Source organism: Myotis lucifugus, unplaced genomic scaffold (genome assembly GCF_000147115.1).
Source record: "Myotis lucifugus unplaced genomic scaffold, Myoluc2.0 scaffold_8, whole genome shotgun sequence".
Taxonomy (NCBI): domain Eukaryota; kingdom Metazoa; phylum Chordata; class Mammalia; order Chiroptera; family Vespertilionidae; genus Myotis; species Myotis lucifugus.
Genome location: NW_005871056.1, coordinates 5,753,162 through 5,768,082, shown reverse-complemented (window position 1 = coordinate 5,768,082; position 14,921 = coordinate 5,753,162). Strand labels below are relative to the sequence as shown.

General features: G+C 57.1%; 1 protein-coding gene and 1 pseudogene across 2 annotated transcripts in view; one reads left to right on the top strand and one right to left on the bottom strand.

Moving 5' to 3' along the window:
- The window catches only part of LOC102432682, a 4,972-nt pseudogene extending 3,005 nt beyond the window's left edge, over positions 1–1,967 (top strand). Inside the window, exon 3 of the transcript XR_002828014.1 lies at positions 9–1,967. The product of XR_002828014.1 is annotated as a cyclin-dependent kinase 11B pseudogene (transcript). The remainder of the gene's footprint in view (positions 1–8) is intronic.
- TMEM108 (transmembrane protein 108) overlaps positions 1–14,921 on the bottom strand; it is a 21,407-nt gene that overhangs the window by 4,149 nt on the left and 2,337 nt on the right. Inside the window, 3 exon segments of the mRNA XM_006109732.3 lie at positions 3,728–3,882; positions 13,851–14,139; positions 14,141–14,563. Coding sequence (XP_006109794.1) covers positions 3,728–3,882; positions 13,851–14,139; positions 14,141–14,563 — 867 coding nt within the window.

The window sequence follows — 14,921 nt, the reverse complement described above, 5'->3', positions numbered from 1 at the left end:
GCGGGCAGCACGCCAGAGTGAAGGAGAAGGAGCGGGAGCATGAGCACAGAAAGCAGCACGGAGAGGAGCCGGACAAAGCTCGCAGGGAGTGGGAGAGGCGGAAGCGGCGGGAGATGGTGAGAGAGCATTCCCGGAGAGAGGGGGCCCGCCTGGAGCAGCTGGAAAAGGGGTGGGAGCGGGAGCAGAGGCTGCGGGAGCAGCAGAAAGGAGCTGCGGGAGCAGCAGCAGGAGCTGCGCAAGGCTCGGGGAGGCCCTCTGCACGTCACCGAGCAGTGCGAAGAGGACCAGGGCGATAAAGTGAAGGCCAGCCACCGGAGCCGCACCCCGCCCCGGCCTTCCGCGGGAGAGGTTTGAGCTGAGAGACGGCCGGAAAGCCAGTGAAAGAAGAGAAGGTGAAAGAGAGAGCCTGCTGTCTGTCCTACAAGACATCAGCGACAACGAGCGGAAGACCAGCTCGCCCGAGTCCCTCCTCAGCGGAAATCAGGGTCGGGTTCTAAGGAGGAGGAAACGGAGATGGAGGGGAGCAGCAGTGAAGAATCAGAGGAGGAAGAGGAGACTGGGAGCAACCCCCAGGACGTGTCTGGACAGTCGGCAGAGGAGGTGAGTGAGGAAGAAATGAGTGAAGACGGAGAGCGAGAGGCTGAGAACCACATCCTCGTTGTTCGATTTGACCGAGGTTCCGGGGACAGTGAAGAAGGGAAGGAAGAGGTGGGCGAGGGCACCCCCCACAGCACCGCCCTGACGGAAGGCGAGTTCGCGCCGGACTCCCCAGCCCTGTCGCCCATCGAGCCCAAGCAGGAGCTGCCCAAGTACCTGCCCGCTCTGCAGGGCTGTCGCAGTGTGGAGGAGTTCCAGTGCCTGAACAGGATTGAGGAGGGCACCTACGGGGTGGTGTACAGAGCAAAGGACAAGAAGACAGATGAGATTGTGGCTCTGAAGCAGCTGAAAATGGAGAAGGAGAAGGAAGGCTTTCCGATCACGTCGCTGAGGGAGATCAGCACCATTCTCAAGGCGCAGCACCCCAACATCGTGACGGTCAGGGAGATCGTCGTGGGCAGCAACATGGACAAGATTTACATTGTGATGAACTACGTGGAGCATGACCTCAAGAGCCTGATGGAGACCATGAAGCAGCCTTTCCTGCCAGGGGAGGTGAAGACACTGATGATCCAGCTGCTGTGCGGAGTGAAGCACCTGCACGACAACTGGATCCTGCACCGAGACCTCAAGACCTCCAACCTGCTGCTGAGCCACACCGGCATCCTCAAGGTGGGTGACTTTGGGCTGGCGCGGGAGTATGGGTCCCCTCTGAAGGCCTACACCCCTGTTGTCGTGACCTTGTGGTACCGTGCCCCAGAGCTGCTGCTGGGGGCCAAGGAGTACTCCACGGCCGTGGACATGTGGTCTGTGGGGTGCATCTTTGGGGAGCTGCTGACACAGAAACCACTGTTCCCAGGGAAGTCGGAGATTGATCAGATCAACAAAGTGTTTAAGGACCTGGGGACGCCCAGTGAGAAGATCTGGCCCGGCTACAACCAGCTGCCCGCCGTGAAGAAGATGACCTTCACCGAGTACCCCTACAACAACCTGCGCAAGCGCTTCGGGGCGCTGCTCTCTGACCAGGGCTTTGACCTCATGAACAAGTTCCTGACCTACTTTCCTGAGCGGAGGGTCAGCGCAGAGGACGGTCTCAAGCACGAGTATTTCCACGAGACCCCCCTCCCCATCGACCCCTCGATGTTCCCCACGTGGCCCGCCAAGAGTGAACAGCAAAGGGTGAAGCGTGGCACCAGCCCGAGACCCCCCAAGGGAGGCCTCGGCTTCCACCAGCTGGGTGACGACCTGAAGGAGACCGGCTTCCACCTCACCACCACCAACCGGGGGGCCTCGGCCACAGGCCCTGGCTTCAGCCTCAAGTTCTGAGATTCAGAGTGGACCCCAGAAACAGTGGGACCAGGGGCAGGAGCAGAGGCAGCCTGTGGTCAGACCCAGTCCTGCCCGGATGACAGGCTTCTGCAGCCCAGGCTGTGGTGACGTGGCCTCGAGTCGAAATGCTGGCCTCGTTTTCCACATTTTGTTTCTATTTTGTCTTGGCTTGTAAATTTGTAGAATTAAACCTTATTCCCTTATGGGAAAAAAATAAATCCAGAACAAGAGATTAAATGAAAAAAAAAAAAGGCGGTGAGTACACCCTGTGACCCATGATCATTGTGGGTGGTCTGCGGGGCACACGTGTGCCCAGGGAGGCGGGACAAACGGTAGCATCGCTCTAGCTCAGGGTGGGGAACCTTTTTTCTGCCATGGGCCATTTGGATATGTATAACATCATTTGCGGGCCCTACAAAATTATCAACTTAAAAATCAGCCTGGCCCTGACCAGTTTAGCTCAGTGGATAGAGCGTTGGCCTGCGGACTGAAGGGTCCCAGGTTTGATTCCGGTCAAGGGCATGTACCTTGGTTTTGGGTACATCCCCAGTGGGGGGTGTTCAGGAGGCAGCTGATTGATGTTTGTCTCTCATCGATGTTTCTAACTCTATCCCTCTCCCTTCCTCTCTGTAAAAACTCAATAAAATATATTGAAAAAAAATCAGCCTGCAATATTTAATCAAACAATTAACTCACCCCTAACGCCTTGGCAAATGATTTCGAGGGTCTTGTAGGGCCCGTGGGTCGGATGTTCCCCACCCCGCACTAAAGCCCAAAGAGGGGAGTAGACCCCCTGGGAGGGATGCCGATACAATCCACTCCGCAGCCAAACTGAGCTTCGTGTGCAACCCCGAGCTTGTGTTGATCGGCAGCCTCCACATCAGAGCCTCTAGCTGTGCCCATGGCCTGTGCTCTGGGCCGGAAAGACTACCCGGCCTTCCCGTCGTATGCTCACAAGCGCTGCCCTTCACCTTTGGCTTTCATGGGCTGATTTTGCAAAGAGAGTATGAGGAAGTTAGAGCTCAGGGGTTTGCAGCCTACACTCAAAGTGGGCCAGCCTCTGCCTTGTCCTAAAACCCGGTCACACAAAACTCAGAACTTCCAATGACCCTCTGCTGCCCACGACTAAAGTCCATTCAGGCCCATTCAAGACCATGCCCATCCACCTGCCAATCCTGCTGCACCCTGGCCTCTACCCACCTTCCCTTCAGAGTGGAAAGGGCACAGCGCCCAAGTCAAAGACCTGGGTCCCGAGCCCAGCTCTCTAACCAGCCATCCAGGTCGTGCTGGGCAAATGCTCCTCAGCTACACCCCACACCCTCCCCACCTGACTCAGCCACGCTCTTTGCTGGGACACCTGCTAAGTCCTCTGAGCAGACTTCCTCGGGTGCCCGCAGCTCTGTGACGCCTCTTGCATCTCCCCTAGTCTGCGTTGTTTCCGAATGATGCATGAGGCTCAGGCCCCAAGCACGTTGGAATCTGGGCCCCTGGGGAGCATCTCCACAGTCCCCGGGGAGTAACACGGGTGCTCTGCGAATATTTGTTGGCTTGTTCCCAGGAACAGTGACTCCAAAACTTTAACATGTGCATAAGGTGCCTGGGATTGTCCCTGAAGTGCAGACCCTGATCACAGGGCTGGGCGGGCTGTAGCCTCCTGTGCTGCTGGCCCGGGGACCACGCTTTGAGGAGCAAGGTGCCTGGAAACGTGCAGATGCTCCCTCCACAGCTCTCTCGGGAGCCTGTGACTTTCCGGGCAGTAGGGCCAGCACCTCCAGGGGCACCCTTGGTCGGGGCTCCGTACCTCAGAGGTGGTGAGGGACTGGATCTCCCTGGGCAGCTCCACGGCGTGCTTGTTGAAGTAGTCCATGGTGATGGCGTTGTTCCAGTAGCTCAGGTTGTTCTCCGGGTTGGCCGCCTTCTTCTTCCTCCTCAGGCAGCACACTGTCAGCAAGACCGCTGTGGAGAGAGTCCATGTTAGAGAGGGAGGGGGACAAGCACGGAGCAGCATTCCCGAGTGACAGAGGCCAGTCCCCAGGAGCGCGGTGATGGCCTCCCAGCCAGCCACTGACCCCACTCATTAATTCATGTGTGCGATCATTCAACAAATACCCACGTATGCTGAGTGCCTGTGCCAGGTGCTGGGGTGGAAGAAAGACAAGGATGCCCTGCTTTCGTAAGCTTCCCCTCTAGGTGTGTATGGAGGGTGCAGAGGGGTCAATCTATGCATAATAAACAAGGAATGAATAAGGTGAATTCAGATAGTGACAACTGTTCAGAAAAATAAAACAGGGTGAAGGGAGAGAGACAATGAAGGTGAGCTGGGGGAGAGAGTGCGTTAGAGTCATCACAGAAGGTTTCCCTAGGAGGTGAACTAGAGCTAAAAATAGAATAGGAGGCGCTAGCCACGTGCAGAACAGGGGGCAGTGTGTTTCAGGTAACGAAAACAGCATGTGCAAAGGGCCTGCGGTAGGGACAAGCTTGATGTGTGAGAAAAGACTGGCACAGCTGGAGTAGGGTGAGTGTGGAGGAGCGAGGCAGGAGATGAGACCAGAGGGTTGTGTCCATAGACTGTGAGTCAGGAGGCTGGGCTGTAACTTCAGTTATTTGTGGGCACTGCAGTGCCACGCCTGAGTCTGCTCCAAGAAAAGGCCACGCTCATTCAGTGGCCCAGATGAGCCACAGGAGGGCACTGCCTTTTTTTTTGTGAGGGAGAAAAAATTCTTTATTGATAAATAGGTTACAGTAAAATAAAGTGATGTGTTTTTTTGGGGGAATAAAAACTCTGAATCTTAGTGTCTCTCCACCCCGCCTCTAGCTCTTGGCTTCTGCCTTCACCCTGGTCTCTTTGGATGATGAGGCCGTGGTGGACGTGCCAGGCCTTCTTGGGCCCCTGGGGACCTCTGTCTTCCTGGTCAGTGGTTCAGGTACCATCTTGGACTCGCTGTCCTTAGGAGCAGCAGCAGCTTTGGCTTTCGACCCTTTCCTGGCCCCCTGGGCAGTGGCCTCTTTAAGGACCTTGTTCCCTGTCTTCTTTTTGGCCAGGGAAGTCACACCATTTTCACTCTTGGGGACTGTGGGTTTTGAGCTCCGAGTCCCAGCCTTGGTTTTCCTGTGGGCCTTGGCATCTGCTGGGCTGATGAGGGGAGGGGAGCAGAAAGCCACGTGTGTTCTGAGTGGCTCTGCTGGACTGATGAGGGGAGGGGAGAGGAGCAGAGAGAAGGGCAGAGCCAAACAAGCCCTTGATTCCCACAGGCGGCCGAGAGCAAACCCTGACACCTGGACTCCCACGTCTGCTGTTCACTGTCCACGATTCTGCCTCACAAAGACACTCTGAAGGCTGAGGCAGCACATTCGGGCCTGGTGGGGCTCAACACAGCCTGACGTGCGACCTGTCTGTTCAACCTCTGAGACTTGGGGTCCCCAGGGAGGGATACGTTTGGATGTTGCTGATGAACCAGGTGACAGAGTGACTTGGGCCAACAGGGAGGCCTCTGCAGTGGGAGAGCTGGGATGGCTGTCTAGGCTCCCACGTAGAACAGGTGATGCAATGCCAAGGGTGACAGGATCCCTCTTGGGGAGAAGCCTGTAAGTGAAGACCGGGCATCTCCTGCCCAGGCTCGCCATTGCCAGGGCCTGTAAGGTGGCTGAAGCTCCAGGCCAGGGGTGGGCAGGGTGCACCCAACAGCCTGGAGGTGCCAACCACCTGTGCTGGGGAGAGGGGGCCCCAAGCTGAGCTGGCCCAGAGGCTGGACCCATGGTGACAATGGCCACCAGGGGGCAGCAGAGGACCATCTCTGTCCACAGCAGCCAACTGGCCAGCACCAGGGAGCCTGTGTGTGCCAGGGTGTGGGGCAGCTGCAGAAGCTGGCACCCACACAGCTGCGACCTCAGGGCCCCACCCAGCCCTCTCAGATGCAGGAGTTCTCCTGGAGGCAGGAATCCTGTAGCTCTCATCCCAGCTGCCATCTCAACCTGAGACCTCCAGACAAGGTCAAAAGATCAGGCAAATTTCCATGCCTTCCAATCTGCTTTGATCAGGAAGACTTTAATTTTCTCACATTCTTCTGGGTCCCCTGAAAAGGTTTTAAAATAGGAAGGAAATGTCTGAATGTTTGAGCTATAAGAAATTTTAGTCTGGCTGGTATAGACTTAAAATTTGTGCGTTTCCTCCTCCTTCTCGCCCTTCCTTCTGAAGAGTCCTTTCAACTGGTTGAAGGGAATGGGGGGGTGGGGGGGAAGGGGCGGTGAAGCTGCAGAATGCAGCCTGAAAATCTGCTAACTTAGGGCACCGCCTTACTCCACAGACGAGAAGGCCATGGCCAGAGCACATGGCTGGCTGGCCGCAGGTCACAGGTGTGAGTGGCAGGGCCGGGGCAAGTCTCTATTCTTCACTGTCCCTGCTTTCCACCTGCTCCTGGGACTGGGTGTGCGAGAGCCTGGGGGAGTCAAGCTGGCGGCAGCCGCAGAGAGGGTAGAGAGGGGCGAGGCTGCCATGGAGCCAGGCTGCGCACCTGGGCCGGCACAGGTTGCAGAATTAGGTCCCTGACCCCTCCTGCCCTGAGTCCTGTGCAAAGGCTGGCCCTGGTGGGGTGGCCTGAGGGTTGGGACAGGGACTTCTGTTCTCACCTCTCTCTGCTTCATGTGTTGTGAGTGCTCCCGTCCTGACTGCATCTCTCAGCAGCTCCCAGGGCCGCTCAGGTGCACTTCCCTGCCACATGGGAGCCGGCCTGGCGACAGAGCCGGGGCTTGGAGTCCAAAGACCTGCGTTCAAGCCTGGCTCTGCCACGTGTTAGACTAGGCAAGGCACTTCACCACGCTGATCAGCGGGGGCCTCACAGGTTTGTAAGGAAAGTTAGAGACCATGAACGCAAATGCCTACACGCTGCCTGACACACAACAGGTGCATGATTAACAGTCTCCTCGTTCTCCCAGCATCCTCCACACAGAGACCCAGGAAGAAAACTGGGCTGCATGACTCAAGGCCACGGGCGGCTTAGAACTCTCGTTATTTCAGCGACTGACTGTTCATCCAGGAAAGGAAAGTACAGCTCAGACGTGTGGCATCTCTGATGTGTCCCCAGCGCTGACCTAGGTGCCTTATCGCCCAGTTTAACCCACGAAGCGGCTGTGGAGGAAGCTGCTGTTACCCCCCCCCCCAACTGGCCCTGCTCACCCAGCTCGTCCCTGGGACTTGAACCCCGGTCTCTGTGACCCTCGGGTTGATGCCTGCCGTCCCATCTTGCCCTGGACTCTGGAGTGGACGCCCCTTAGCACACGAGGTGCTTTGTACATACACAGCTCTGTGCAAACACCGGTGCTGGCCACCCCCTTCCGGTTCAGTTAGAAGCTCCAACTGCTCTGCTCCCCCAAAGGCAACAGCTGTAAAGACTCCCCAGGACGTCAAGATCTCGACTTCCTCACGTTCTAAAGTGGAGTGCGGGCTCAGCAAGTCCTCTGGGCCCCCTAGGAGTGCCCGTGGGGATCATCCCGGACCTGTCAGATGTGTGGCAGGAAGGAAGAGCCCAGGGATTGGAGGAAGGAGGAACAATGCTGTGTTGAGGGGGAGGCACGGTTCCAGGGATAGGCTCCCTGTGCGACAGGAAATGGAAACGAACTCCTGCAGGTTCCCCGAGGACTCAGCCTTTCCAAGCACCTGCTAAAGTGCCTCCCCAGGCCTGATGGAGAAGGCACAGCAAATCCTAACAGCAGGGGGAATCGTAACTGCCCCACGACCCCTGCCATGCACGCAGCACCTTCTCCACGGCAGGCACCGCGATGGGCCTTGGAGGCATCGTCTCTTTGGAGTGGGTGCTGCAGCCACGAAAACGCTTTGCTCAGAGCCCCTGCTGCAGGGAGCACAGCTCAGGGATGGCCCAGCTGCTGCCCTGGACCCGCCACTGCGTCTGTGCCGAGGCCGCGCTCCCTGGGCTGCTCCCAGCCGTGAGAACGGTGTCGGGTACCAGTGCTCTGCTCCTGCAGGACAGGGACGCCCCATGACCTGAGGTCTCCACTGGCCCGTTAGAAACTCCCTTAAAATGGCACTGCAGCTCGAGACTCCTCAATCCTCCCGCCTCCCTCTCCTTTCTACTTTTTTAAAAAAAATATATTTTATTGATTTTTTACAGAGAGGAAGGGAGAGAGATAGAGAGTTAGAAACATCGATGAGAGAGAAACATTGATCAGCCGCCTCCCGCACATCTCCCACCGGGGATGTGCCCGCAACCCAGGCACATGCCCCTGACCGGAATCGAACCCGGGACCCTTCAGTCCGCAGGCCGATGCTCCATCCACTGAGCCAAACCGGCTTCGGCTCCTTTCTACTTTTTAAATATTTTAAAAATTGATTTGAGAGAGAGAAAAGGAGAGAGATAGAGATAGAAACATCGATCGGCTGCCTCCTGCAAACGCCCTACTGGGGATCGAGCCGCAACCCAGGCATGTGCCCTGACCTGGAATTGAACCGTGGCCTCCTGGTTCTTGGGCCGACACTGAACCAATGAGCCACGCCAGCTGGGCTCTCCCGCTCCTTTCGCAAGCGGCAGAGCTGCGCTGCAGCCCGAGGCTTCCCTGTGCTCCAGCCCCTCCCTTTATAGTTCACAGCCGCTGCCCCACTCATCCGCTTGAGGCCTAACCCGTTTTGGTGTCTGCTTCCCGAAGGCCCGGACTAACAGAGAACACTGGCCCATGTTGCAGGGGAGAAGGCAGTGGACCAGTGGATACGTAACTTGCCCAAGTCTCCCAGGCTGTGAGTGGGAAGCTGGGATGACGTCCAGGTGTGTTTGGTCCCCAAGCCACGTCTTCCCATCACACAGGCTCCCTCACCAGCGGTCCATGCAGGTCTAAGGTTAGGAAATGAGAGAGCAGGGAGCGCGGACACACTTCAGGGGGGCCCTTTGCTGTGTGTGTGACGAACGGGGCCCTGGAGGGAGGGAGGGCCCAGGAGTGCGATGAGCCAGGCTGGGGCAGTCGTTTCCCTCCTGGAGGCTGAGGGGGGAGGTCCAGGGGAGGCCTCAGTGTGTGGAAGGTGGCAAGACTGGCCGAGGCCATGGGCCATGGGAGCCAGGCTGGGGACTTGCTGCCTGACTCCCCACCCTGGCCCGAGGGAATATGCCTGAGGAAGCCCAGGAGGTCCCCACAAGGGGGCGCTGGTTGGGCAGCACAGAGCAGAGCTGAGAGCCTGGGCATGATGCCGGTCAGCTGAGGACACGCCTGGACAGCCCTGCCCTGCCAAAGGCTGCTCCCTCCCTGTTCACCTGGCTCAGGAGCCCCCCAGGTCACACTTCCTTCTCGTCCTGATCTCCTCTAGTCTCTTCACTGGAAAGAGTAACTCTAACAGGTTTTCTTACAAGGTCACAGTCACATGGGGCCTGTGAGTAAAAGGTACACACACACATTCAGACTTGACTGCCATTCTCAGAACAACTGAGACAGCCGAGAGCCACGCTGTGCACACCAGTGTGGTCGGTGACCCCTGCACAGATGCTCCGGTGGAGTACCCTATGGAGGAAGGGAGCGGGTGCTCTGGGCAAGGCACATGGCTGCACACAGGGCCTGGTGAGGAAAGCCTGCGCAGTTGGCCTTGCTTCCTGCCCTCACCTTCCACATTCTCAGGACTGGGTGTGGCATGTGCAGGCCAGGCCAGGGAGCCTGGTAGAGACACAAAACTGAGTTGGTGAGAACCCAGAGGGCTGACAGGTGAGGGAGGGTCCATGCAGCACGAGGCCCGGAGCCTCCGGCGGGAGGTGGTGGGCCGTGTGTCCTGATGGTGGCAGCAGAGACCAGCTCAGGAGCCGCATGGTTCCCCTGCCCCAGCCCAGGGAGGCCTGGATCCGACCAATCCCATTCCTCAGCCATCTGAAACCCTGTGTGCGGTCTCTGGCTGGCTCATGTGTCCTTTGGCTGCTGGTGGGGCTCAGACCTGGGCGGGCAGGGGAACTGGTGACATCCTGTTGGGCAGGCCTGAGATGCGCTAAGACTGCCCTCTGATCCTGCCAGAGCAGGGGAGTCACCCACCCATCTGCTCAGTGGTCCCCGCCATCTGGAGTCTGGCCTCTGGAGGAGGGAGAAAAGCAGGGCCAGGGCTGGACTGAAAAGCCAGATGTGAGAGCATCTATGCTTGGTCCTGTCTGCCACCCAGGCTGCCTGCAATACCTGGCAAACGGCAACGGAGGAGGCCCTTCTTAGAAGGCTGCAGAGTGAGCTTTAGAATAAATGCTGGCGTTGGGAAGGTCTGAGACAGAGCCCTAGGCCTGGGGTGCAGCTATGAAAACCGTCTGCATCCGCACGCACCTGTGCCTTGAAAGAGCACAGCGTCCTGCAGGGACAAGTGTTCTCTCTTAATGCTCCTCCTTGCTGGGCCTTCCCAGGTGAACGATGACCCTGAGAAGTCGGGGCCATGACTGAGGACAGCAGCTGTGTGTGGAGGCAGCCAGGGCTGAGGCAGGAGCCTTGGTGAGTGAGCTCAGGGGAGTGGAAATGCAGGACAGACGCCTAAGAAGTGGGGTCAGAGGTCCACGGGGCTACAGAGTCTGCTTTGAACACAGGTGAGTATCATCCTTGACGAAGTATCTGTCCTATCCCCAGCACCTGAAGGCTGTGCCAGAAGCATTCTCCAGGTGCTGTGCCAGGCTGTGTCCTTACTTCTGCCGCAGCTGATGTGATTATGCATGGCTGAGGCAGCTCACGGGGTTTCTGGCTTTGCAGTAAGATCTGCTCTGTTCCACACGCACACATAGCAAAAGGACTAGAATTGCAAAGCCCAGGTGTGGCCTGTAGGGGCCAAGGGTAGATCTACTCCTGCTGTCCAGCCCAGGCAAAGAGGAAGCCAGCGGGGAGAGGGCTCTGGACAGGGGAGCACAGCACACATCTCTGACTGCCCAGTGCCTGGCACAGTGCCTGGCACACAATGGGCACTCGGGAAATAGCGTGTTCCATCAGACAGATTCTACCACCAGATCTGGGTGGACTCCTATGTGATTGAGTCCTGGGGAAGTCAGTTCACCTGGTGACGTACTCCCCATCTGTAGGGTGTGCTCCTTGCCCAGTGTGTTTGTTTCTCTTTATTTTATTCCTCTGGCGAGTCTGTTTTAAGGCTGGAATGGATAAAAATAATGGGAACTCACTTTGTAAACTAGAGCCTCTGGGCACATGTGAAGGATGGAAAATTAGAAAGCTGTCTCCAATGTGGTTACTTCCTACTATGACCATGATTAATTATTTATTGGCTAAAAGTACAATATTTTCTTATTGTCATTCTTTGTGTGTGTGTGTGTGTTTTAAATCCTCACCCGAGGATATTTTTCCATTGATTTTAGAGAGAGTGGAAGAGAGAGGGAAAAACAGAGAGAAATATCAATGTGAGAAAAACACATCAATTGGTTGCCTCCTGAACACACCCCAACCAAGGCCAGGGAGGAGCCTGCAACTGAGGTACATGCCCTTGACCGGAGTCGAACCCGGGACCCTTCGATCTGCAGGCTGACACTCTATCCACTGAGCCAACAGGCTAGGGCCCATTCTTCTGTTTTAGAAGTGGACAATCAGATTTAAGAATACATGTGTGGCCCTGGCTGGTGTGGCTCGGTTGGTTGGAACGTCGTCCCGTGCACCAAAAGGGTTGCGGGTTCAGTTCCCAGTCAGAGCACATGCCTTGGTTGTGGGTTCAATCCCTGGTTGGGCATGTATGGGAGGCAATCGATTGATGTTTCTCTCTCACATCAAAGCCTCTCACACTGATGTTTCTCTCTCTCTTTCAAATCAACAAACATATCCTCGGGTGAGGATTAAGGAAAAAAGAAAAGAATACACGTGTGTTTCCATGAGCGATAATAAAGCTGCCTAATGAAACAATACAACCTACAACCTGCAAACATGCTCACCTCTGTGACCTGGGTCCCTGAGCAGACAGGCTGCCACCCTGACATGGGAAGTCTGCTCTGCTCTCCCACTGGAAGGAGACAGAAAGCAGGAGCGGCGGCTCCTGGAGAGGATCCAGAATCCAGATTAAGCCGATCTGGTGGAGCGCAGTGCCAAGCCGAAATGATGCCACGTTAAAGGCACACACTCCTGCCTGACGGCCAGACGACCTGCCTCACGGCCTCCTCTGTGTGCAGGTTCTAGGGCTGGGCTCCTCCAGAGAGTGGTGAGCCCAGGGTGAGACGTGCCGGTCAGCGCAACCGACAACGCTGATGCCAGGCTGTGCTGCCTGAACAAAGGACCATCGCGCCCCTCCGCGTGGCTGGGCATGTGGATGCTGTCCTCTCCCTTCTGGGGGGCGGGATGGGCTGGGGGCCAGTGGAGGGGCCATGATGGGGGCAGGGGCAGGGCCAGGGCGAGGGCCAGGGCCATGCAGCCTGTGGAGCAGTGGTTCTCAACCTTCCTAATGCCGCGACCCTTTAATACAGTTCCTCATGTTGTGTGACCCCCAAACATAAATTATTTTCGTTGCTACTTCATAACTGTAATTTTGCTACTGTTATGAACCGTAATGTAAATATCTGATATGCAGGATGTATTTTCATTGTTACAAATTGAACATAATTAAAGCATAGTGATTAATCACAAAAACAATATGTAATTATATATGTGTTTTCCAATGGTCTTAGGCGACCCCTGTGAAAGGGTCATTTGACCCCCAAAGGGGTCGCGACCCACAGGTTGAGAACTGCTGCCGTGGAGGGACCTGCAGGAACAGGGCGAGCAGCTTGGGAAAAGAGAAGACTGACCTTGAGAGCCATCTCAAATGTTTTGGGGCCGGCAGACTGACCGGTTCTGTGTAGTTTCAGAGGGCATGGCTTAGGGCACAGAGTGAAAATTACAAGGAGGCAAATTCTGGCCCCCAAGAGAGCAGGGTAACAACCCGAGGGAGAACGGGCTGTCCCGAGTGAGCACACAGGGGTTCCTCGCCCGGAGGGTTCAGAGGGAGGCCGGATGGTAGCTGAGTGGGGTGGGTGGGTGGGGCTGAGGTCAGTGAGCATCCTTGTGAGGTTATCAGAGAAACTGAGAATCTAGGATCAAGCACCTGGCGAAGACATGAAGCCCTTGGTCCTGAGTGACGACAGCAGGTTCTCTATGGAGACACGGAGGTGGGGGTGGGGGTGGCGGAAGCAGCAGCAAGAAGTGCCGCCGGTCACCAGGGGAGAGCCCTTCTGCACCAACACCAGTGGGAGCAGAGCGCAGTGATGAGTCCACGCGGCATCCAGCTCACACCCGTGAACACACAAAACCGGGAGCGAACAGCTCAGTTCGCAGGTAACTCTGAAGCCTCAGTTTAGCTGCAGGCACTGTTTTTGCCAGGGCTAACAACTTCCTGCAAGACCACAGCTGCTCTGCCCTTCTTTCTTGAGGGGAGAGAGACAGAAGGAGGGGAAGAGATGTGGGAGGGGAGGAAAGACAGGAAGGGATGTGGACGAGATGTAGGGAGGAGGTGAGGGCTCTGCTGTAATTTGCAAGTGCCCAGTCTCACCCAGGCTCCTCGCTGCCGCTGCTGCATCACGACAGGCGGTCGCAGGCGACCCTGGAGGGCAGGGTGGTGTCGTGGCAGGGGCAGTGGGCTGGAAGACAGGCGCTGTGGGCTCTCTCCCAGCCTGCCTCTCGCTAACCCTGGGGTCTCAAGTGACCACATTGCCCTCTAGTTTGGAGATTCTTCCTGCAACGTGCAGGGTAAACTGGACTCCCTGCGGGGTCCTCCCCGCCCCTGGGAGCGGTGCCTGTATGACCAGTGGGCATCGAGCTGTGACTGGCAGAGCCAAGGACCAGGAGGAGGGAGAACCATGATCCCTGTCATGCCACCTGTTTCCTGGGATTCCGAACAGCTCTGCCCCCCACCTGGTGGGGACTGTCCAATCCTGGGCCAGGGGGTTCTGGGGACGGGCAAGTCGGTGTGGAGGAGGGAGAGGAAGGGGAGGGGTGGGGAGGGCACTCACAGCAGGAGGAGATGGGCACGCTGATGGCCAGGACCACCCAGGCAATGTCCATCTTGCTCAGGCAGATGGTGGCTCTGTGCTGGGGGGAGTCCCCTTCGGCCACGTGGGAGATGTTCCCGGCGGGGCCAGGCTTCCAGGTCCCCGCAGGGACCAGGCGGTTGAGGAAGTTCCCTGTGGCCGTGGACACCACTGTGGACAGAGGACGGGGCAGCCGGGCCGTCATGCTGGGGGCGGCCACAGCCTCCTCCTCGGCTCGGGGGACAGTGCTTTCTGAGGCCCCGGGGGGGGTGAGCGGGGGCCCTCGGGGCTGAGGGTGTCGCTGAGGATGTTCCCTGAGGAAGCCCCTCGGGAGGGGCGGAGACGCTGGCATCGAAGGCAGCCTGGGGGGGCCCCGGGGCCGCCGTGGAGCCTCCTGAGCTGGCGGACAGAGGCCTGCCGGTCCCAGGGGTGACAGTGAGCCAGGAGTCACTGTGGCTGGAGCTGTCGTGGGGGTCACCGAGAGGGCGCAGAGAAGGCACTGGGGCAGGTTGTGGGCTGGCGGGGGCGCCTGAGGCTGTGGCGGCGTCCGGCTGCCCTCCTGGGCTGGTGAGGGTCGGACCACCCCCCTGGTCTGCTCTAAGGTCCGGCTTGGCTTCCGTGTTCACCAAGGGGATGGTGCCTGGTGCCCTTGTGATCCTGATGGTCTCCGTGGCTGCCGCTCTCCTTAGTCTCTGCTACGAGTTTAATCTTTTCTGAGGTGTCTTGCTGGAGGTGACCTTGTTTTTCTATATTGTGAAGATGACACTCATCACGCAAAAACTCCGTCACTGTTGCTCTCACTCTTTGAATAGTGAGCTGAGAGTAGCTTGTCTCTTCTCTGCTTTTAAGGAGTCATGTGAGTAGATTGGGCCTAAGCTTAACTGACTTTCTAAAGTCTCTCTTGTTATTAAGGAAAATGTTGATAGGAACCAGGGATCAAAGGTTGGACATTTTTTGAAGGCCATTTTGCCTTTTAAGCCAATGCTAGGAGATGTATGCATATAGCAAACTAAACTATACTTTTGACTTCAATAATTACGGGAAAGAAAATGT